Consider the following 24,989-nt stretch of genomic DNA (forward strand, 5'->3'; position numbering starts at 1 on the left):
GATCAAGAGATACCAATGTCAAGATACAGACCTTCAGTAAAATCAGACCAATGAAAACATGGCAAATTTTCTTTCCTATAAAAGTATTTAATAAAAATATCTTCACAGTGATTAGATATTACAAACTTCAAAAGCAAAATTATTTATACAGTAATAAAATATTTATACAAAATAAATTGCTGAAATGTTCAGCACATGAACAACCCAACCAGGAACACTTAGGGACAGCATACCAAAACAGTTGTAGACCATCTTTTGGATGAAAAAAAAAATGGATTTTTACAACTTAAGGATGGAACTAAAGGAAAAATATTACTATCAGGCAACCCCCAAAGCTAACAGGAAAGTTATTGGAGAAGGACCACCTTTAACCTGTTGTGACAGTTTGTGTCTGTTAGTGAACAAAACTGGGTGGATGGTGAGTGTGTGTAGGACCACTGAGGAACTCCAGTCCAGGCGACGCCAAGATCCTAAAATCCCAGAAGCCTCTTGGCCTCCTCACTCTGGGCCAGGAGGGTTTCGCTGGCATACTTCTGCAGGAGTTCCATCTTCTTTCTTCGTACAAGAGCTTCCTCAATCTAAACATACAAATAATGAAGAGTCTCACTCTGTGGCCAAAGAGCATCTCAAGCCTCTTCTGCATAAGAGCCTGGTGCTAAAAGCTATGTCTACACAGAGCCAAACATCCAAGTGGAAAGTGGAAAATGACATCAATGGTCACACCAGCCCACTTATGTTACCTTTCTGCCTCAATGTTCTCATGTGTAAAATGGGGAACTGGAAGATGTCTAAGGGCCCTCCCAGCTCTGAAATTCTTTGAACTATTATCTCTACTTATAACAGTAAGAGTTAGTATTTATGTAGCATTTTAAGGTTTGCAAAGTACTTTACAAATATCTCACTTGATCCTGGGATGTAGATGTTACAGTTATCACTATTTTAGAGGAAACTGAGGCAAAGGTCACGTGACTTGCCCAGCATCCCCCACTAGTAGGTAACTCTGATCTTCCTGACTAGTCCAGTGATCTACCCACTGCACCACCTGGCTGCCTCAGAAAATGCCAATTAGTAAATGCCGATTTTCATCCATTAGCTTAGTGTCCTGTAGAATTCAATTTCCTTACCCAACCCACAACCCCACCAAATGCCTGGAATGACCATGACACACCTCCTTAGTTTGAAAAGGAACTAAAATGTCAACCGAGTCCCATGGAGCCCCCAAGATTGGGCCAGGGTCCCTCCCTAGGCCAGCACTTGCCTGTGAGGGAGATACTCTCATCCAGATGTTCTACCCTTGGATTCTCGCCAATTCTTATTCAGAAATAATGGCTTCCTCTCTCAGCCCCCAGGAAAAGCACTCTCTTTCAGTGTCCAATTCTCATTCACTGCCATTTCTACCTGAAACAGGCTTCTTCCCCATGACTCCAGCTACCTCAGACACCTGCCTCTGGGGATGGGCTCATTTAGCGGGGTGGGCACAGACAGGGGTCATGAGGCAGACAGGGACCCAAGGTGTTCTTCCCTCTCCCTCATACCCTACATCCACAACTGGTTGCCAAATCTTGTGATCCTACCTTCACCATCTCTCCTGCTCCTCTCCCTTCCTCTTCAGTTACACAGTCCTCAAAGTATTTTAAGCCTTTACCATTCCTCATCAGACCAAAGTAAGAGCCTCCTAAATGGTCTAGTCCAGGAGTGGGAAACCTGCAGCCTCGAGGCCACATGTGACCCTCTAGGTCCTTGGATTCGGCCTTTTGACTGAGTCCAAGTTTTACAGAACAAATCCTTTTATTAAGGGGATTTGTTCTGTGAAGTTTGGGTTCAGTCAAAAGGCTGCACTTGAGGACCTAGAGGGCCATGTGGCCTGAAGGCCACAGGTTTCCCACCCCTGGTAGTCTATACACTCTTTTCTTCATCCTCCACAGGGCAGCCACAACAGCCTTCGTGAGGTGCAGGTAGGGTCACGTGCCTCCTCTGCAGTCCTTCACTGCTGGAGGATAAAGTAACGACTTTATAAGAATATCCTTCACCTCCTGCATTCACAGTCAGCCTCCAGTGCTCTCCATGTGATCTGGCCCCCAGTCCCATAAGGAACAAGGTCTTTGAAGGAAGGGGGTGGCTTCTTTGGCTTTGCAGTCCAGTGCTAGCACAAGGAAAGCCTTTAATACAGGTTTACTTGAGTGGAACTAGAATATGTTAGATCATGTTCACTGGAACAAGAAAAAAGATTTTTTTTCTTTCAAAGTAATTTCTAAGTTACTTCCTAATATTTCACAAGATAAAATGCAATTCCGTCAAGAAAACAAACACGTTACACTATGGGAAGAAAATGAAGACTAGATGAGCAGAATGAAAAAGGAAAACCTGGACACTTCTACACGGACACGCACCAAGAAAGGTCATGAGAGGGCTATGGGAAAGCTGGGGCGCTCATACTTTCAACCAGTCAAAACACTGAGGAGTCACTCAAGCAATCCTTCCTAAGGATTCGAACACCTATACCAGAACCAAGGCAAACTGTCTTCACGGGAAGGTTGGCAAAAATGATAGTGAAAAGCAAGAAGCTTTTTCCTTGTTCTGATGGCAGCTGGGCTTAGAGTCAGGAAGACCTGAGTTCAAATCTAGGCTCAGACACTAACCAGCTACGTGACCCTAGACAAGTCATTTCACATAGAGATGAAGCTGCCTCCATTTCCTCACTTATAAATTGGGAGTGATAACAGCACCTACCTCCTACAGTTGTCGTGAAGAACAAAGTGTCTAGCACAGAGGAAGCCCTATGTAAGTGCTAGCTGCTGCTGCTACTACTACCGCTCCTGCTCCTGCTCCTCCTGCTGCTGCTGCTGCTACTATCACTACTACTGCTGCTGCTGCTTCATCCTATGAGGAAGACAGCAGAAATACTAGGATTCCCAGCTGAGGAAACTGAGGTGCAGAGGGGGGCAGACTGGACCATGGGTCACACAGCTGGGCCCTGCACCAAAATCTCCTTCTGCTACATCACAGAATCACTTCCTGAATCACTCGTCAGCACCATCATTTGAAATAAAACATGTTCTGAAAGTAAGCAGTCACCAAATAGGCGCCAAAGCAAGAAAGAAACCCCCTCTGCCTAAGCCGTGACTGAGCCAACCTCCTTTGGAAGAAGGCCGTTGAGAGGAAAGTATAAACGGATGTGTCATTATTTTTAGAAAGTAGCTGATGATAAAGGGGGAGATCAGGTCCTTGGAGCATAAAGGGAAGGAAAACAAAGAGTGATCTGTGTGCACTCTGGGTGACAAACATGGCTCGAGGGATTTGGTGACAATGTTTTTAAAGAAAACTCTTCCCTCTGAGGCCACAGCTTCACAGGTCTACTCCTTACCTCTTGCTGGGAGGGCACTGGGACGTGAGCAATAAACTTCTGCTGCCCTTCTTCTCCTTCTTTCTCCTTGGCACTCTCCTCGTCGGACTAGAAAATGGAAAACGTACTTCACAAACCACCCAACACAACTACCTCTAAGTTAGCACATGGTATTGATTAACCCCAATTACTGTCTCACCTTACAAGTACTACATGTGCCAGAAAAATGATGTCCTTGGTTTTTCAAACGCTGTGCTTACAACTCCAGAAGCCTGAGCTCTGCTCCCCGACCAGGATCTGCATTTCTGACTCAATAGATTCTCCAGCAGGAGGACTAAATTTCTGTTTCCCTGGGCCTTCTGATGCTTCCCACTTTTCCTGTATCAAGTCAGCCCATAGGAACAGGAACAAGCTTCCTTCCATAAATAAAGCTTGAGCCAGAGCACAGGTTGGTATTTTGTTGGTTATATTCACTGATTGCTACCATCATTGAATCTGGGTCTCTTTGCCTTCAGTTTCTACCCTATCCTATCCATCCTGTATAACACATGTATAATAGTCCTAAAAGACTTTCTATGATCTCCTTCCCCTTGCCTGGAGGAGTCATTTTACTCCTCTGGGCTGGGCCTCAGTTTCCCATCTATGAAATGAGAGAGACAGACTAAATGATTTCCAAGGTTTTTTCCAGTTTAAAATTTTGAATCATCTCAACATGTTTTGTGACGGGCTGAGCTTGATTTAATAAAAAGGCTTCACATTGTACAGGTCCCAAATGTCTTCATGCAAAGAATAAAAAAATATAGTGCTTCTACAACCTCAAAGGGACCAAAGAGAAACTGAAGGTGAGCAGGTTCATCCCCTCGCCATGATACCTCATCATCATTCACAGCATAGATGTTTATCTCTTCCTCCTCCTCTTCTTTGTCACCTCGTGCAAGCCGGGCCTCTCTCTCAGCTTTCCACTTTTCTACTGCTTCTGCTATGACTGAATGAACACAAGAACAAGTGTTATTCACTCCCCCTTCTAGTCTAAGTTTATTAAAATCAAAAGACTGACCTTCTCCAGCTGTGCTCCTGGGAGGAAGGAGAAATAAGTGAATGGATGACCACCTGGGGGATGCCCACCTTTGTTCTGAACTTCCTGACCACAGAAATATCACAAAGCAATCCTGTACTCAAGATGCTTTCATTCTATCCAGTTCAATGACTCAGTGTCTATCAACTTGTTTGTGGGAAAACAGCCACAGAAAAGTGTCTAAGGGGGCACCCATCACTAAGTGAACTGGTATTATTTTTCATGACCATTACTTACCTATGATGTATGCATTACTATAGATGCTGAATGTTTGCTGAATGAATACAGAGCTCTCAGTTTCTGTGACACTTCAAATGTTTACATTTCTAAGACAAAAATTTTTAAGATATGCTTAAGTTTACCTTTTTCTTGATTCACCCTTTTATTTGAACAATTTGACATATAAACAGATCTGGAAGTTAAGCAATTGATTACCTTTTGGACTCTCAATCAGATGTAGAATGAAAAAAGCAGCCACCACAGAGCTCAATTTCCTTTTCCCTTATCTCATTATAGGATCAGATTTTTTAGATCTATAAAGAAAAGGCATCTAGTCCAAGTTTTTTCATTTTATGTTTTAGAGATGGAACAAAATGAAGCCTAGAGATATTTGGTGACTTGTTCAAGGGTAGATCTGGGATGCAAACCCAGATCCCTTTGATTCCAAATCCAAGTCTCCCAAGTGAGTTTGGCAAAATTACTAAAAGTACTGAATGGGGTAAATTCTGATGGGGGCAAAAAAAGGAGAGCTGAGTACTAGTGGGCCACCCCAGGTATCCACGGGACAGAAAGAGTGGCCTGGGTACCAGGGTAGAGAGGTGTCGGAAAGGAGGAGTGGAAGTTAAAACACGGTAAAGACAAAAAGCTTTGAGGGCTCTAAGCACTCCAAAGACTGTGATGGCCAAGCCTAACGCCAGAGACCAATGATGAGCTCAGCTCCCCACCTCCTAATGCAGAGGGAGAGACCCAGACGCAGAAGGAGACAAGTATTCTGGAGCCCAGCCTATGAGAGACCCTAGCCCTGACACTTACATACCACGCGGCCACAGAAAGTTACTCCCCTTCTCTGGTCCTGGTCTCCTCCCCTGCCAAAGGAAGGTGCGGGGCAAAATGCTCTCCAGCATCCCTTCCATTTCTAGAACAGCATGAGTCTGTGATCTAAGGTTTGTTTAAAAACAGGATGAACAAAGGTCATTCTCAAAGAGTCAACAACTGTATTTAACTTATGTTTAAAGTCTTGTAGTAGTAAGTGCTAGGTGGGTGATGTGGTAAGTGGAACAAGCTGGGGAGAAGGACTACCAGGTGCTGGCATATAAAATGGGGCGGGGGAGGGGGGGGGAATGGGGTAGGGGGAGGGACCCACTAAAAAGTGAGACAGACACAAGAATAAATGAACAAATTTCAAGAAAAGATGTAAGCATAGGAAAGAGCACATCTCTACAAAATTACAGAACTTAGAAACAAGGCCAATTTTTACATGCATTTATGAGTAACTTGTTACACAAGGAAATCAGTCTTCCAAGCATAGAAGAGCTCAGATAGAGTGAATGGACTAAGGGAGAAGCCACCATCAGAGACATGTCAAGTACAGCTGTGAGGGAGGACTGGCTCAGCCACAAAGGAGAAGGGGAGCACTTCAAACACCCCAAATGGCCTGTGCAGGGGCAGGCTTGGAGGTAGAGTCCTGACCAAAGGTGGCAAGTCAGATAAGCAGTGACCATTCAATGGAGGCTGTTAATGCAGAAGCTGAAGAATCTGAGATGCTAAATGTATAGAAAGTCGAAGACCTCCAAATGACCAGTGTGAGTGAAAACTCTCTAAAGAATAGTGGACTCAAATTCCCTTCACTTTCACCTTCTGGTGCCTACAAACTGGGCTGCAAGAGACCAGCCCGTCCAGAGGAAAGGTTTCACCAGAATGCAGGGGTGGGGGAGGGGGTGTGTGGTGGTGGTCAGACTTGACCCAAGAAGACAAGGGTCAGTCTACTCCTGCCTCTGATGGCAGCTATGTGACTCTGAGCAAGACATCTAACTTCTCTGAGAATGTCTTTTCTGTCATTTAAAAAATGAGGATGACAGCTCATAGGATTTGTATTCAAAGTCAAATCAAATATTTGTGAAGTGCTTAGAAGAGGGCCTGGCACATAGTAGGTGCTTAATAAATGCTTATTCCAAAAGAACTGATGAAGTCTGAATGCAAATTGAAGCATACTTTTCAACTTTATTATTATTGTGTTTTTTGGTCTGTATTTTCTTTTGCAACATGGCTAATATGGAAATGTTTTGCATGACTGAACATGTATAATCTATATAAAATTGCTTGTCTTCTCAATGGGGGAAGGGGAGGAAGGAAAAGAAAGAATATGGAACTCAAAATTTTTAAAAAATGAATGTAAAAAATGTTTATTTACATGTAACTGTAAATGTCTGTTTACATGTTTACATATAATTGAGAAAAAATAAATGCTTATTTCCTTCCCCTGAAGGGTTTTACAACTTTTAAAATATTATATAAGTGTCAGTTATTAAAATTACAGTTAATTATTATTAGAATTATAATCCTAGCTTAATGAATCAGGCAAATCACTTAGAACTCCTGGGTGGAGAGATATTTTTGGAAATGGCTATGATATAAAGCAGAAGGCCTCAAAAAACTGAGATATTTTTAAAGCACCGAGCACCATGCCTGGCAGGGACTAGGCACCTAATAAATGCTTGTTTCCCTTACCTTATTATTATAAACAAATACCTCTGGACCTCAATTTCTTTATCTGTGCAATAGAAAACATTGTTCCTATAAGGATCAAACGGGCATAGGAGATAATGGATGTAAAAGAACTCTAAGAAGCACAGATCACTTGACAGTGTAGGATAACAATTTTGCCCCAGGGGTGGGGAACCTGCAGCCCTCTAGGTCCTCAAGTACAGCCCTTTAACTTCCCAAAGTTTGGGTTTGATCAAAGGGCTGCACTTGAGGACCTAGGCCACATGTGGCCTTGAGACCCCAGGTTTCCCACCCCTGATTTAGCCTATTCATTTCCTTATCTGTAAAATAGGATAATGCTAGCTAATTTACAGGCTTATTCTAAAGATCAAGAGATTAAAAAAAAAACCCTAATACTATCTTAGGAGGCATTAACAAAAGTGCCATGTTATTGTAGGGTCTATTTAACTAGGACTGGCAAGACTGATTCCAGTGTCTGGTTTGTGGTTTCTATGATCTTTCATATAAAGTGCATCAGTCTATGCTGGCTTTTTGGAATTTTAGAACTGGATGATTCCCTCCTTCTGGGAATGCAAATGAATTTATATTCTTTGCTCAAGAACTAATAAATACACATATGCATTTACACATAGTGATACTGATCACTGAGGATTGAGGTCTTTCTACTCGTTAGAATCTTTGTGCATTAAAAAGTTCTGTCTCAGCCACAGATAAATGGATTCTGTGATGACTAACCCTGATAGACTTGGCTCTCCTCAGCAACACAAGGTGCGAAGACAACTCCAAAGGACTCATGATGGAGAATGCTATCTACATCCAGAGAAAGAACTATGGAGTTTGAATGCAGATTGAGGCACATTTTATGCTTGCCTTTTTTTTCCCTTTTCTTTCTCTTTTGTTTTTGGGTTGTTTTTTTTTTTTGGTTCTGTTTTCTCTTTCTCATGATTCATTCCATTGATCATAATTCTTCTTCACAACTTGACTAGTGTGTAAGTTCAATGTGAAGTAATACGTGGAAGATATATTGGAAACCATGCCGTCTTGGGGGGGGGGGAGAAAATCTGGAACTCAAAATTATGTAGAACCGAGTGTTGTAAACTAAAAATAAAAAAATCTCAAAAATAAAAATAAACAAAAAGTTCTCTCTCCATCCCTGACAGAATATGAGCTAACATTCAGATGTAGAATTCCAAGGGGAAAAGTTGTAAGAACCTCTTTTTGAGGCTTTTTGACACTCACTTGAAAGAATAACCTAAGGTCATATGATTCCTGGCACTGGCCAGGCAACTTACAAGTTAGAAGCTGAAAAGATGCTTACTATCCTACATATCTGTGCAGTTTTCATTGTTTCTCACTTTCTTTTACTTTTATGCCTAAAACAAGTCAGGATGGTGTCTGATTATAACTTTATAAATAAGTGTCCTATCTGTTCTCAAATCTCCTCATCTGACTTGGAATCCTAAAACCCTTCACATCCCCTTGGAAATCTATTCTGCATAACTGATATTATGTTGTTTGCCTTCTCAATAGCTGTGGGAGACACTGGAGGGAGAGAGAGAATTTGGAACTCAAAAATTTTTTAAATAATAATGTTAAAATAAAGTATTTAAAAAAGAGTAGAAAGATGCTGTTCAAATGGCCATCTATCTATTTACCTTTCTTTTCATGCTCCTGCTCTAAAGGTTCCAAAATGCCATCATCTTCATCTCGGTAACCATAATATTCAGCATCAATAGCCTTCATGAGCTCAGCTCGAGTCTTCCTTGGAGGAGGAAGGGCTAAAAGAACCAACAGCCACAGAGTCACCTTGTTATATACAAATAAAACCTTTAACTGGTAAGAAATATCAGCATTTTGTTCACACCAAATTTCTAGAATGTAATATAGTGTAATATAAACTTGGTCTTACATTCTCTGCCTTTCTTTTTTTTTTGGAGGAGGGAAGGCAGGGCAATTGGGGTGACTTACCCAAGTCACACAGCTAGTAAGTGTGTCAAGTGTCTGAAGCCAGATTTGAATTCAGGTCCTCCTGACTCCAGGGCTGGTGCTCTACTGACTGCGTCACCTCACTGCCCCAAGTCTCTGCCTTTCTTAACTGATCCTTAGGTAACTTCACATAGATACAAATGGATGCTACCTTTAGTAGGCACTTAATCAATGCCTACTGACTGATTTTGTACTTCTCTTCAATCAAAGCAGGCACTGTAGTGGAAACTTCAAAACCTGACAAATCCTTTAATCTTCCTGGGATAAAGTTTCCTCATCTGATACACGAGAACTTGGGCCAGATAAGATTTAAGGTCCTTTCCAACTTTTAATCCTATACTACAAAATACAACTCAAGTATTTACCAAGAAACTAAGAGGAGCACCTCGCTTTTCCTCTGACATGCCTGGTTTCTATAACAGTTTAATAAACCTTCCAGCCCTCAAGACTTCCTCCAAAAGCTGGGTTCTCAAAAGCTAGGCCAATGAAGCTTATATTCAGATCGTTTTACCACAGCTCGCAAGGCAAATGCAGAGCTGGTGATGGACTCTATATGTGTGTGTACATATATGTACACACGTACACATATATACATATACACACATATGATCAAAGAGAAGCTTAACTTGGAAAATCTCAGCACTAGGTCAAGCCAAAGAGGGATGAATTTTATTAGTTACATCTTGTGAAGACCATCTATTAAATTATGGACCATTTTATATGTTTTAGTAAGGGGCATACCCAGATGCATAAAATATTTGAGGCACTGTCAATCAATAAGCATTTATTAATCACCTACTGTGTGCCAGGCACTAGGCTAAGCACTAAAGATACAAAAAAAGGAGCTGCCCTCAAGCTGCTCACAATCTAATGGAATATGGATTATACCAAACTATAATTATCCTCCCACCGCTTATCTTTCTCTCCCTGCCTCCCTCCCTCCCTCCCTGATACCCTATACAAAAATAAAATTTCAAACCTACAAAAGAGAACTTAGGAAATGAGTAACCACATGAATTTTAAAATTGCAGCATTTTAAAGGAGAAGGGACTTAGGAGATTGTGGAGTCCTGACCCCATTATTTTTCAGATGAGGAAACTTTTGTCCAGAGAGATGGATGAGCCAGGCCTTAGGGCTTCTAGGTCCTAAGCCAGACTCCGAATCTGCTTCCCAAGCTCTTCCCAGCACAGCAGCCTGCCTTCTTAATTCAATTCACAACTTGAAAACGACCAGCATTAAGATATAACTAGGCTTTTTTCCTTACTTTTGTTTTTAAACTGACATAATTGTGCAAACTGAAGTATAAACTAAAGAAGTTAGATACATAATACTGAGAAGTAAAAAGAAACTCAAGACTATTCTAAGTTCTATGCTGGAACTAAAGAACCCCGAATGTTGAAACCTGAGTTATCAATAAAACTGTACAAAGTATGTATGAAGTTACTTACGTTCTTTTTCAAAAAGTTCTCTGACACCCGGTAGGTCTTTAGCTGCTCCAAAGTATTTGTAACCTCGATTTCCTGGAACTTCTTTCCCTTCATGGTCTAACATTTTAGGGCCAACTTTCTTATGTTAAAAAAAAGAAAAAAGAAAGAAAAGAAGAAAAAAGTCTCATTTAAAAAAAGCTCTCAAAGAAGGTTCTTTTGCCCTAATGTTTATGAAGTCTTCAAATGAATCATAACAGATAAATTTATATCCTGACATGGCAAGGTACAGAATATTCACCAAAATTCATAGACTGCAAACTCCTTGTGGACAAAGACTGTTTCTGCTCTTGTCTTTGTTTCCTAAGCATCCAGCATAAAGCCTGTTACATAAAAATTGATTAATGCATGGCCATTAAATTTAAAATACCAGACCCCTAAAAAAGAGATGTATGGCAACACAAAAACACAATTTACTGGGCCACAGCAAGCTCTTTTCTACCTACTCTCTTTAAATTAATGTATAGTCACTTTTTCAAAACACCCCATTTCTTCAGAAAGTGACAAGACTCTGAAATGGCAAAACATGATTTATTTCTTTTATCCTTGTAACTCTGGCTATCCCTGGCTTCTATAGGAGAAGGCTGCAGGAGGAGAAAGGTGAAAAGAGGACTTGATCCAGAGGAGAAGGAAATCATAAGGGGAACTTGGAGAGGATATGGACTAGTGATGCAGGTTTAATCTACACAGAAGAAATCGAGGGGGCAGCTAGATGGCGAAGTGAATAGAGGCCCTGGAGTCAGGAGTTCTTGAGTTCAAATCCAGCCTCAGACACTTAACACTTACTAGCTGTGTGACTTTGGGCAAGTCACTTAACCCCAACTACTTTGCCTTCCCCCTCCAAAAAACCAAAACAAACAAAAAAAAAACAAAGAAAAAATTGAGGAAAAAATTTTAGGAGTCCAATCTCAAGGCCAAAATCAAAGACAACTAAGGGACTATGAAAGGACAGAGGATAAAACATCATTAAGGAGTGACACCTGACGATAAAGAGAAGCTAGTTGACAAGGCCAGGCCACATAGGTCAGAAAAGGTAAGTAGAAGAAATATGGAGTTAAGCGACAAAGTGCCCTGGTGAGGGGGCAAATTGGTTGTAAACAGTTTCAACTTCTAAAAATTAACAACAGGCTGTAAAAACTTCTAAGCAAGCACTCAGGAATGAGGCATAAGCACAACAGGCAATTTTAAGACACAAGGCTGAAGATCTTAACCACTGCAGAGTCTGCGGTATTTCTACTTCTGCCCACCTGTGTGACCCCTTAGGGCTGTGAATGCAGGCTCACCTACACCCCAGAGAAAGCAAAGGGTCAAGAAAAAGGCTCCCTCCCCTGCCCCCAATTGTTAGGCAGGGTGAAGATTTCTAAATGAAACAGAATCAACACTTTAATGGAGAAAAAGGGTTCTGAGGTGAAGGAGGGGAGATCTGACCACAGGGAAGAAAGAGCTGGACATTTCAAGAAAAAGCAGCAGCTCATCCTCTTAAGAAGGCTACAGCAAAGCCACAGACACTATCAGGTGAGATGTCATCCATTTGGAACATGAAAAATAGACCAGAGCGGTAATCATTGGTGATAATTAGAGATATTAAAGCAATTATTTGTCCAGCTGCTAACAACAATAGAGAGGTCTGTCATATTCCTATGTCATGTATCCAAGACATTCTAAAGAAACTTCCTAGACTTATCAAAACAGATGACAACTACCCACGCATGGTAACTCATACTGGTACAAAGAACAGTTCCAGAAAGGCACTTTAAAGTATTAAGTCTTGAGCAATAAACTAAAGGCCATAAGGACACAATGTTTTTTCCTCATACAGAAGAAAAATAAAATGAATTTGGGATGCAAATAGCTGTGGCTTAGTTGGTAGTATCCAAGAATGAGATCCAGTTTTCTGTTATCAGTGATATAAGACAGGACTGACAGATCCCTGGTAAGAGACGAAGTACACATCAAATGCTGGAGAGAATGTATTTGTTAGGTGTTTTGCAATCTAATCAAAAGGACTTTAGGCTAAAAATGGTAGAGGGAGAACATCATCTTTGTAGAGTACCCAAGTTAGACATTACGGGGGTAACTAAAAAGGAACAGCAGCTAAGATATTAACAAATTCATGGAAGGCAAAACACAAGAAAGAACTAAGTAATAAAAGCCCATAGCCTCTTAAGTACGTACTCAAATGCTCAGAGTTTAGGCAACAAATAAGTTGAACTCAAGGACCCAGTACAAAGGAGCATATTTGACATTACGGATATCTCTGAGATTTGGGGAGAGGGGGATGAAAAAATCTGGGCAGTGTGACATGTATCTCAGATTTGGGGAAAGCAGATTTCAAAGAGTTCAAAAGAAAAGATAGGTAATGGAGTAAAATACTTCAGTGAAATTAGTCCCAAGGGATGGCAGATGCCCAAGAATGATATTCTGAAGATATAAAGGGTATCAATTCCAATGAAAAGGAAAAATGGGATTTATCTGAGGAGATCAACGTGGACACATATGGAACTCAAAAGCCAATTCAGGTTTAAAAAAAGAAATATCCAGAAAATGGAAGCAAGGCCAGGTAACACAAAACGAATATAAGAACATGACATAGTCCTATAAAAATGGTATCAGGTATGCTAAGGCTAAGAATGAGCTATGGGTAGTGAAGGAAGGTAATGACCAAAAAAAAAAAAGGGTTTGGGTTTGTTTGGGTTTTTTTAGCTATATTTGGGGAGGGCGATTCAAAGAAAGAACAGGACCTTTTCTGGGAGTGAATATAAAGATTGACAACAAAAAAAAGGGAAAGGTGCTCAATTTTCATTTTGTTTCTGTTTTCTCTTTCTTTACACTGGAACAGAACAAAAAAAAAACTAATAGGGAGCTGCCAACCAAGATTAGTCAGGAGATAGTTGTAAGAGAATGCCCAACTGTCCTTCAAGCAGTTGGTCCAGATGAAAGGTATCTTCTGGTCCTCAAAGCTGGTATATATGATTGCTGAGTCATTGGTAACAAAAGATCACAAAAAACTGAAGAATCATTAAGGTTGGAGATTTTTTTTAAATGAAAAGAGAATAGAAATTGCAAACTATAGGCTAGTGAATTTGACTTTGATTCCTGAGGAAATTCTGGAATACACTACTGAAGAGCTAGCTAGCAACTATCTATCTACAAAGGGAGGCTGTGATTACAAAGAGCCAACAAAGTTTTATAAAGAACAGATCAGGTCAGACTAACCTCGTTTCTTCTTTTGACAGAAAACTAAACCAGAAGACGAGAGGAATGCCACGGATGTAGTTTGCCTAGATTTCAGCAGAACTTTTGATACCTGATAATATTCTTATGGAGGAGAGATAAAGATTAGAAAAAAAGGCAAAAGATTTATTAGAAATGAAGAGAAACCTGAGAATGGATCAGAAAATAATGCAATCAGAGGGATTCAGAACTAGCTGGATGGCCAAATTCAAAGAGTGATTGTTAATGGCCTAATGTCAACATGGCAGCAAGTCTGTAATAGAATACCCCAGGAATCCGTGCTTGGCCTCTTGCTATTTATCAATGATGCAGACAAAGGCCTAGATAGTATGTTCACCAAATTTGCAGATGAAACAAAGCTGGGAAGGATAGCCAATACTGAATCGCAGTTAGCATCCAAAATCTTGAAAAGCTATAACACTGGGTTGAATCTAATAAGATGAAATTCAAGAGGGATAAATATAAAGTTATTTGGGTACAAAAAAAATAAGAGAGAGGAGGCAGGGATAGACAGGAGGTATTTTGTAAAATATCTGGGGATTTTAATGGACAGGAAGCTCAATGAACCAGCAGTTTAATACAGCTGATTTACCCTTTGGTTGCATTGTGAGAGGCATGGTTTCCAGGAACAAGGAAGTGAAAGCCTCACTATACTCTGCGTTTGTCAGGTCTTACCTGAAATACCATGTGCAGTTACGAGTGTCACAGTTTAAGAAGGACACTGACAAGCTGGAAGAAGAAGTCAATCAGAATAGTGAAGGACATTAACAACAGCGTACTGTTGTAGTTACTGTGTTATTGGCTTTGCTTACTTTCACTTTACCACTCTAAAGGAAAAGCCATCATGGACATTTGCCAGCTTGAAACTGGAACACCACTGGTTCATCCACCCAAGATGTCCACAGCTGCTGCCTTTAGAGCAATGAGCCTCAGGTCCAAATTCAAGTCCTCTGGATAATTACTGTTGGCTCTTTGAGACAAGAGTATGAGGAGAGGTTCCAGACCCTAGAAGCACTGAGCCTGGTAAGCATCTTGATGAAATATGGAAGCCCATCACTTTTCTTGGGTTGTCTGAATTCAATGAATTTCAAACGTTGAATGGGGATTTTTAAAAATACCACATTGAAAGGTCAGTATATGTAACAATTTAAAAAGTTATTTTTTTCACCCTTTTTTGTGAATTTTCTTTATCCAAGATATGCTTTTTCAACAAATTCCATTAAAGTTTCATTTCACTTACTCCATAATCAGGACCTCCCAGCTCCTTTATCCGAACCTCCCAGTGTCCTTTCTCTCTTAGGAGTTTATTAATTTCATCATTCAGGTCTCGAATTCTGAATTCACCTAAACCAGCTAAAAATAAAAAACATTAAAAATTTTAGTTCCATTATAATTTTTTTAAAATTTCCCCCATTTAGGCTTTATTGAAAAGGAAAGAACACCTCTAGAATTTTCCCTAATGTTGCCTCATCTTTAACTCTATCAACTACCAGAGTAAGTCACTGCAGTAAACACTGGGGAAACCACCCAAAGGAAGGGATGTGTATAAAACACATTGTTTCTCCCTTGACAAGTAAGGAAAGGTGGGCATGTGATTCCTATCCAAGATACACTATATAGAATCGCGGTGGTTAACGCCTGTGCCTACCCTAAAGTTATAGTCACCAGCCAATCAGCTTTATGGAAGATCCTGCTGCACTACAATGCCATCTTCACCATAATGCAACTTTCTGAAATCCTACCATAAAAAATGCACAGTTTTCTGTTTTTTTCTAACATTTTGGTACAGTGAGAAATCACACTGAGTCACCCAACACTGGAGTGACTGATTCAATTTCCTGCAGTACGTGCATGAGTAGGGAGGGGCTCTCACTTTGCTGGCCCTGGTTATTAGGATACTATATGAGCTACAGTTGCAAAGAACATTTAACAATCAAGGAAAAGACAACATTCATTCTTCCAAAAAGAAAAATCACTTCTGCCAACAAAATTCATCTAGGAGGAAACTTGTACATAGATCTGAAAAGGTTAATAAATCTAACTACCTTCTCCAATACTCAGGAAACACATGAAAACAAAACATATTAAATCATTAACTCCATAAAAACAGGATAAACAGGAAACACCTAAACCTGCAAAATGAAGAATATTTGAGTAATCAAGTGATTCTATATTTCAAAACAACCGGTAAGCTCAGATAAGACAGGAGGATATTCAGGGGGCAAATTAGGCCACACTGGGATCCACCTGTAACACAAACTGAACTTGATTCAAAAGGATTTTCCTTGTCTTTGGGTCCCCAGCATTTAGCCCCAAGCTCCACACATAGAAGATGATTATCGAATGGCTGTTGACTGATTGATTCTCCTCTCCAAACCAGAGAAGATACATGTTCCCCAGCTGGATTCTCCCCACTGCCTTTTGCCACACCCTCTACTCTGGGTCTCTGCACTCATTTGTTTAAACCCCAGCATCCTCAACCCAAGCCTAACTGTGAAGAACAGTGAATAAGACATATTAACTTATACTTCTCTCCCACTAAAATGCAAGCTCTCTGAAGGTAAGGACTGTGTGCTTTTCACCTTTACATTTCTTGTGCCTATTACAGGCCTCTGTCGATGCTAAATAAATATGCTGAATTAAGAATAAAATCTAGCTTACCATTTTGAATTTGTGCCACTTTTTTTGAGATCTCCCCAATAATCTGCAACAAACAAAAATATTTTTGCATAGTTTTGATACTACTAAGAAAGACAACTTTATAAAGGTAATATAGGACTTTTAAAAAAAAGTTTTTGCTAAATGCATCTTTAAGTTTTCATAAAAGTTGAGAAAAAATTAATCCCTCAAATTGGGAAATGCAGGTTTTCCTTCAAATTGTGCCAATTTTCAGGTCACTTTCTACTATGGTTAAGTTAGGATTTTTTAAAAAAATCACTACCTAGAATGGAAAAATCAAGAGGAATGAAATACAAACAATACTTTCAGAAGCATACTACTACTACTTCTCAGTGACTTAGCCTAGTTGACAATTTTTATGAATTGCTATGACATAGACAGACAGATAAATAAATAAGTAAATAAATAAAGCATCTAGCTGGTGAGTCTTCTTTAAATTTAGTTAGGATGGTCAATGGACAACAGACATCGGTGGAGGAAAGAGGAACAACATTCCAGCATCAAATCATATAAACAGTGCTGTAAGCAGTGGAAAGAACAGCATATCAAACCACAGAGTTGAATAAAAGCAAGGTCTTCCATCAACCGTTCTGAGCCTCAGTTTCCTCATCTGTAAAATGAGGGGGAATACTAAGGTGCTCTCCTCTTCTAACAGTGAATCTTATGATAGACGGCAACATCCATATACCACTGGAATGATCACTGAGATACTAACACATAGCCATAACCTCCACATTCGTTTTTGACAGAACCACTACCTGTTGAGTTACATGACAAATACTCATCTATACCAAACATACCTGCCGTCGCCATTTCTCAGCTTTAGGTAGCTCATTACATTCAGAGGCAAGAAAAGGTCTTCGTTCCTGAATGGGAGGAAAATATCAATGTTGACGCTGCACTTATTCCAAAACTCATATGATCTTAATAATTGGCTACAACTGTGGGGAGCCTGCACATTTGGCAATCCCAAACCTCCCAAGCAAAAGGTCCTTCTCCTCAGCCTGGCTTACTGAGTTTATTTCAGGTGTGTCTGCTTTAGTTGCTTTGGCTTATGTTTTTGAGCTTGTCTTTCCTTAAAGCGATTTTCCACCAGCTATAACTGGAGGGAGGAGGGATGTCTGGGGGTTTCTTTTAAAGTACATTTTGGCTGAAGTCACCATAGCCATCTAGTGCCACCATAGGAGACAAAATGGATGAACCACGGCTCTCATCACATTTGGTAATTTTTGATCCTTAACTAGCTCTTTAGGTATAAGATGGTATCAGAAACTGGAACTCAAATATAAGGACCCATAACACCTTCAAATATTATGGATACAGTAGAGACCACACAGGAATTCTGGAGCAGTGAATGTCAAACATGATCCAAGAGAGAAGAATATTTGAGTCTATTTGTAATACATTCAAATTTTACAAATAAAAATAAAGTAAACCAACCTTAACTTTCCCTTCTTCAAGTTGAGCTTGGCGAAATCTTGCCAAGGCCGTCCTAAAATTGGAAGAGAAAATTCCATGAGTTTCAAAGATTTCCCATTATGCTTATTAATTGTGAGTCAAGTGGATAACACTAAATTGGTATAAGAATCTAAACTACTCCTGCACATAATGACTAAAATAACGTACAGTGACTAAGCAGTGGTAAGAAGGTAGTTGGAGGGCATTCCATGCTGTTAAGAACTCTGTGTTTATCCTGGCGCTTGGATAACCATCACTAGAGATACTAGCATCTTTATTTTAAGGGTCACAAACTTATACAACTAAGAGTTACTATAAGGAACAGGGGAGCTTTATAGCCTTTAGTGCGTTTGTACCTCTCTATTTCTGGTAATAAGAATAAATAACCTTGAATAACAATCCTGAATAGCTACTCCAGGAATTGCCACTCTCTATAAATGCTTTTCCCTGAAAGTGAAAGGCACTGTTTGTTCTGTTAGCTGTGTACTAAACATTACATAGGAGTGGTGATAAAAAGGGCATGCTAGTGAATTTGGGAATGGATGGGAGACAAGTCTGCTTTGGAGGCTGGTTTAAGTACTATGCAAAGGGCATATAAAGATAATGATTCTCAAAGCTTTCATAATCTAAAATGACAACTACAATACAAACAAGTTCCAGAAGGATATTTCAATTTGGAAAAAAGTTGGTACTTACATGGCCTTTTCTGCATTTCGAGCCTATGGAGAGAAGAAAGATTGTCCACATTTATTTAAAATATTGCATAGCAGAGTGCAGTTTTGCATAATACAAGAAGGGTGCACAGATACAAACAGAAAATAGGACCCATTAAACTTGTGAATCAAATTGGTAAGATAACAAAATCAAGGAGTGACCTCCCTCTAGGATCCAGACTGACCACCACAATGAACAGTGATAAGAAGGATTCTTAAATGAGGAACTTCAGAATTATTATGAAATAGGAAAGAGGATGGTATTCAAGTAATTTGTAATTTAATACTGTATTCCATTTCTCAAACAGAAGGTTTCCAAAGGGGAATCGAAATGCCCTAGAGAATGAATAAACAAAATTGCCCAGCAGTGGCAATAGTGGAGTGAGCTGTCCAGCTTCTTTTCTCTTTTGGATCTTCTTATTTGCCTTCGTAAACCTTCCCTGCTACTACCTCTAGTCCACACTCTGAATTCTTACCGAAATTATGGTTAATACCACAAAGTTTAGCATTTAAATTTAACCACACTTGTTTTGTGTTTTTAAATTTTGTGTCCCCAACAAGACTGAGAGAGTCATTCAGTGAATATGACTTACGCAAAGAGTTACAAGGGTTTGTTTCTCCTTTTTTCTAGTTCAATGATGGGAGAAGGTAGGAAGGAGAGAAAATTCATTTTTGTTAGATGAATAAAAAAAGTCTTAATTTTAGAAATCATCAACTACATATAGATAGATCTATCTACATCTATTTATCTGTTAATTGTGTATATCAAGTATATCAATTTTGTCTGTATAGAAACTTTTCAGTTGCATGTAATTAGTTATCTCTTTTCTCTTTTTTAATTGCCTCTATCCCTGGTTTGGTTAAGAATATATCTCCTTCCCAAGGCTGTGTGAGATACGTGATCTGCTTCTAATTTTTTAATAGTATGATCTTTAATATTAAGATCTGGTATCCATTTAGAATGTATTATGGAATAGGGTATATGGTATTGGTCTAGACGCAGTCCCTAATGTTATGATAGCTATCATCCCATATTTCTCCTGCCCTTTGTGGCTAAACTCCCTGAAAAGGCCATCCAACAAACTAGGTGCCTCCATTTCCTTTCCTCTTTACTCTGTTCAGTCTGACTTCTAACCACATCATTCAAACAAAACTGCTGCCTCCAAAGTTACTAGTGCTCTTTTAATTACCAAATCTAATGGCCTTTTCTCAATCCTCATCCTTGACCTCTCTGCAGCCTCTGACACTGTCGATCACCCTCTTCTCTCTAGGTTTTTAGGACACCAATCTATTGTTTCTCCATCTACCTATATAACCAATTACTTCTCAGTCACCTTGCTGGATCTTTATCCAGGTGATGCCCACTAACTGTGGGTGTCTTCCAGGACTTTTTTTCCCTCTACACTATTTAGCTTGGTATCTCACCAGCTTCCATGGATTCAATGATCACTTCTATGCAGATGAATCACAAATCAATTTGTCCAGCCCTAACTTCTCTGCTGACCTCTAGTCTCCCACCTCCAGCTACCTGTTAGACATTTCAAACTGGATATCCTGCAGACATATTAAACTCAACATGTACAAAATCAAACTCATTATGCTTCTCTCACACCCTTCCCCTTTCCAAACTTCCCTATTACTGTTGAGGGCACTACCATCTTCTCAGTCCGCAAGGCTGGCAACCTAGGGTCATCCATGACTACTCATCCTCTCATTCCTCATATCCAATCTGTTGCCAAGACCTGTCAATTCTACCTTTGTAACATCTCCCACATCTCTAATATATGGTCCCTTTCTCTCCTCTGACACTGCCACCATCCTGGTACAAGCCCTCCTCACATCACACCTAGACTACCACATAGCCTGCCTAACACAAGGCTCCCCCGACTCAAGTCCATCCTCCACTCAGCTATCAAACCATTCTTCCTAAGACACGGATCTGACCATGTTATCTTCTCCCCAGTTCAATAAATCCCAGTGGCTTCCCCACCACCTCCAGAATCAAATCTAAAGTTCTGAGTTCTGCTGAGTATCAAAGCCCTTTAAAATCAAAGCCCAACTCATCTTCCCAGTCTTTTTACCCTTATTCACCCGCACATATTCTGCAATCCAGACACTGACTTCTTTGCTTTTCCTCAAACAAGACAGTCACCTCCCAACTCTGGACATCTTCATGCCTGGAATTCTCTTTCTCATCCCTGTCTCTGAGCTTCTTTGGTGGTGCCATTCTCTGCTGATTATCTCCACCTACCCTGTATATATCTTGTTTGTTCATAACTGTTTGCATAATTTCTTCCATTGGACTGTGAGCTCCTGGACAGCAGGGAGCCTTTTTTATTGCGGGGGGCGGGCAGATTCTTTGTATCTCCAGCACTTATTCTAGTGCCTGGCACATTAATAAATGCGCACTTTTAGTTTAAAATACTTTTAAATCAACATTTTAAAAGTACTTGTAAAGCATTTAATACATGCTTGCTGACTGAACAACAAAAAATTACTGAGTACTCAGGAAGATGCTGTGGAAAGAATGCTGGACTTAGAAATCAGAGAATGTGGATTCAAATCCTAGTTCTGTTACTACCTGTGTGAACTTGAGCACATCACTTAATCTCTCTAGACTTCAGCTTCCTCATTTATAAAAAGATGGGGTTCATCGGATGAAATGACCTCTGAAGTCCCTTCTAACTCTACATTTGTGACCCAACTTCTGATCAACCCCAGCAGACAGCTAGCTCCTCTCTCTTTTCATGTATTCTCTAGGGTGCAACATTATCAATAAATAGCTGTCGAATTAAATATAGCTATAGACAGCAGACCAACTACTAATGTTGTACACAGACGAGTGACAAGGGGATCCAGCTTCAAGGTACATTAAAAAAAAAAAACCAAAGAAAATAAAGGACAAACTCCTAATCTAGACACACAGGTGTTTTCCTTTCCTCCCAATAACCCCGAGTCAGGTAATACTAGTATTGTTTATCCATTCTATTTTGTTTATTAGTTGGGATTCAAAGCCATGTCTTCAGATTCCAAATCCTGCTCTGCTGCCCAAAGCAACAGGGACAGGTGAAATCCTATTGGATTCGGCAAACGCTTACTTTGTAAGGGGGAAATGCACAGGTAAGAGAATGCCCGGTTTGTGGAATAACTGGAGAGAATCACAGAACTTGAGAGGACTCAGGAGAAAAAGAAAAGACAAGTCCCCTGCCCTTTTCTCACACCTAGCAGACAATGCAGGTGTTTTCTAAGGTCCGTTTGACAGAGGAGGAAACTCAGGCTCGCTCTGGGAAGGCGGGAACGGTTTCCTTCCATCTCCAGTACTGACACCGCTCCTGGCACAAGGCAGGCGCCGGATAAGCGCTTGTGGATCGCTGCCCCTATCCATCAGTTAATCAATCGACATTTATTAAGCGCCATCTCTGCGCTGGGCACAGCACTGAGCGCCAGAGAGAAGAGATGGCCCCTGCCTTCAGGGAGCTTACCATCTACGCATTGTCCCGGGACGCTTTTTCTGATGGTCAGTGACCTCTGCCCACCGACCCCGCGGGGGTTCGCGGCTTCAATCTCCCACGTCCCCCTCACTCACCATGGTACTCGCGCTTCCCTCGGGGCCGCCTCGGCCCCCAGCACTTCGACTTCACCGGAATCTGAAGCTTCTCCAAACCTTCGCCTCTCACCTGGAGCAGGGAAAGGCAGATATGCCCAGGTACTGGGTTGACCCGGAAGTAATAAGAGGAAGAACAGGAAGTGGAAGGAGAATAGAAGCTAGAAGGGAAGCTCGGACCCGGGCGCGTGCGCACTAAAACACCCGGCCAACGGCGTCCACTACGCTTGCGCAATTCGTTTGCCGTGGCGGCAGGGAGGGTGAAAGGGAGCGAATGTCGCCTGGGCTTCGTTTACACCTGCGCAGTAAGGGCCGAAGTGTTCGTCGTTGGGAAAGCCGGCGCCCTTGCGTAGCATGATACGTGACGTAGAGAGGAATGGCGACTTTAAACCGGCTTTATCTCGTTTCCATTCTTCAGCCGTCTTCCTGTCTTGTATGCCAGTACCCTCATAACTGTGACAGAATCTCATCTTATCCAATTAAATAAATTGATTCAATTTAACAAACATGTACTAAGTGCCTACTGTGTGTAGGGCTCTGTACCGGATCTAGAATAATGCCCTCCCTTGCCCAGGAGCTTACATTCTGGAGGCGGCGAGGCGCAAGCGCTGGCTCTGGAGTCCTCTGCGACGTGGGTTCAAATCCCACACCTTATTAAGATTTACTACCTGTGTGAATTTTAGCCAGTCTACCTTTTGGTGCCTCAGTTTCCCCCTCAGTAATGGGTTAAGCAGGTGGACTGCACGTTCTCCGAGGTCCCTTTCAGCTTGAAGTCTTGTCATCCCATAAGGACGAAATGTCCTTCGAAGAAAGAACAAGCCTCCTTTTCTGGCAGTCATTTAGCAATATTTAATTAAACAGCTGCTTTTTGGTAGGTCACCTGCCCCCAGTTAGATTTTACCCATCCCATTTAGCACAGCTCTCCTCCTGCCCTGACAGCTTAGGGCTAATAGAGTTAAAACAGGAGGGACGTTTTTTTCAGAGACCAAGTTGATGCCACAGATCAGGAAGCCAAGGCTCAGGTTAAATGATTCTTTGAATTCAGGAGCTGACTTAGGATCCAATGGTCTTTCCAATGTACTGCATAGGATTATAATTAAGTATTTAAAAATAATTACTGAAGTTCGATAAATAATTATACATGGAAGTTGAACCAAATGACCTAAGATAGGGTCCTCTTATGAACAGAGCGTTAAGGCAAGGTTGCAAAAGACTAGTGATTGATTGTATTTAGTAGTTGTTCCCTAAGTTTCCAGATGTTGGTCAGTGACAAAAGATGTAGTTCTAGATGTAGGAGTCAGAAAACACAAGTTCATGTGCCAGCTTTGCTATTTATTGTCTGTGGGACTCTACAAACTTTCTTATCTGTTTGGATCTGTTACTTCATCTGCAAATGGAAAGACTGCAATGGATAGTCTATAAATCACTGAATCACAGTGACTTTGAAAGGGACATCAACCTGTACCTGAAAAAGGATCCATTCCACAGCGTAGATGATGTTGGTAAGGAAAGGGTTTCGATGAACAGCACAGAAAGATGCTCTGAGATCATCACCGTGAACCTTGTTGAAGAAAATTCATTTCCTCCCGAAGGAGGGAAATGTGACCTTAAAGAGCTGTCATCACAGAGTATGAGCATCCAAGTAGGCTAATCCAAGACTTCCCTTGGATTTATTTAATTTCAAATGAGCTGGAATAGTTGTTTATTGGGCAAATCAGATAAGCAAAAATGCATCAGAATACACCCAGCACATTTGTACCTTTTGTGCATCACTCATTGTTGCCATTCAATGAGATGATGACAACGCTGTCAAACAGTTTGGTCCTGAGAAGGGGAAATTCTAATCCTGTGACAACAGCCTCTGTAGAAATGGACAATAGAAAAGTCTCTAAGAACATTCATATTGTCTTCTTCTCTCACGACAATTTTGTAGTCTTTTTATGAGGAGAAAAAGCTATGATTAACATGATGACAAACGTAATTTTGAGATTCAAACAGAAGCATATTGCTGAAGGTTTCTATAAGGTGAAACGGAGATTGAAACATGGCATTTCCTAGGTTCCTTAGAAACAATGGAGAAATTGCAAGGAAGCAGATTTCACAGGACCATAAATTTTAGACCCGGAAGGTACTTTAGAGGTCACGTAGTCCAACCTCATTTGACAGATGAGAAGCTGAGGTCCAGAAAAGTGAAATGACTTCCCCAAGATTACACAGCTAATTAGTGTCAGAGTCAAAAATAGAACTCTGGTTTCCTGACTTTCAACACAGTGCAGTGTTCTGGCCACTATACATGTAGTGTGCTCTATCTCCATTTTGTGAGAGTGAAACTGGAAACCTCATAAATTAGAGGTGAAGACCTGGATTATCAGAGCACCTGAAGTCACTAGACCTGGATTTGAATCTTGTTATCCAACTTACCATCTGTGTGAACTTTGGTTTTGAGTTGGTAGAACATTCAGGTGGAGTGATGTAGCATGTAGTTTAAAGTGTGGAACTCTTGGAAGAGGGCAGCGTGGAGATACGGATTTGGGATTAGTTTGTACGGAGTGATAATGGCAGGACAAAATGGCAGGAGTGGGGAGGGAGGAGAAGGACAGAATCTACACTGAAGAAAAATGTGCTGATTTTTTCTTTAATGTCATAGTTACTTCCTAATGATTCCTCATCTTACCCCCAACAGAACACT

The 24,989-nt window shown here is 40.6% G+C and overlaps 1 protein-coding gene across 1 annotated transcript; it reads right to left on the reverse strand.

Annotated features, from left to right (window-relative positions):
* Positions 1 to 84: 84 nt before the first annotated feature.
* Positions 85 to 22,407, reverse strand: LOC118830645 (pre-mRNA-splicing factor ISY1 homolog). Its single transcript, XM_036737544.1, has 11 exons — positions 22,283 to 22,407; positions 18,680 to 18,702; positions 17,966 to 18,017; positions 17,326 to 17,391; positions 16,508 to 16,550; positions 15,087 to 15,199; positions 10,577 to 10,694; positions 8,798 to 8,920; positions 4,216 to 4,328; positions 3,365 to 3,451; positions 85 to 578 (listed from the first exon to the last, which is right to left on the reverse strand). The coding sequence occupies exons 1-11, from the start codon at positions 22,283 to 22,285 to the stop codon at positions 471 to 473; spliced, it is 849 nt and encodes a 282-aa protein (XP_036593439.1). The 5' UTR covers positions 22,286 to 22,407; the 3' UTR covers positions 85 to 470.
* Between the last annotated feature and the right edge of the window lie 2,582 nt (positions 22,408 to 24,989).

The sequence above is a fragment of the Trichosurus vulpecula genome, chromosome 9 (genome assembly GCF_011100635.1).
Source record: "Trichosurus vulpecula isolate mTriVul1 chromosome 9, mTriVul1.pri, whole genome shotgun sequence".
Lineage (NCBI taxonomy): Eukaryota > Metazoa > Chordata > Mammalia > Diprotodontia > Phalangeridae > Trichosurus > Trichosurus vulpecula.

Bases quoted from the DNA above. Each gene is read 5' to 3' on its own strand.
- LOC118830645 (XM_036737544.1), bottom strand. The intron at 18,018-18,679 runs GTAAGTACCAAC...TTCCAATTTTAG, and splicing joins CGAAATGCAGAAAAGGCCAT to GACGGCCTTGGCAAGATTTC. The intron at 10,695-15,086 runs GTAAGTGAAATG...TTTTAACATAAG, and splicing joins TGGGAGGTCCTGATTATGGA to AAAGTTGGCCCTAAAATGTT.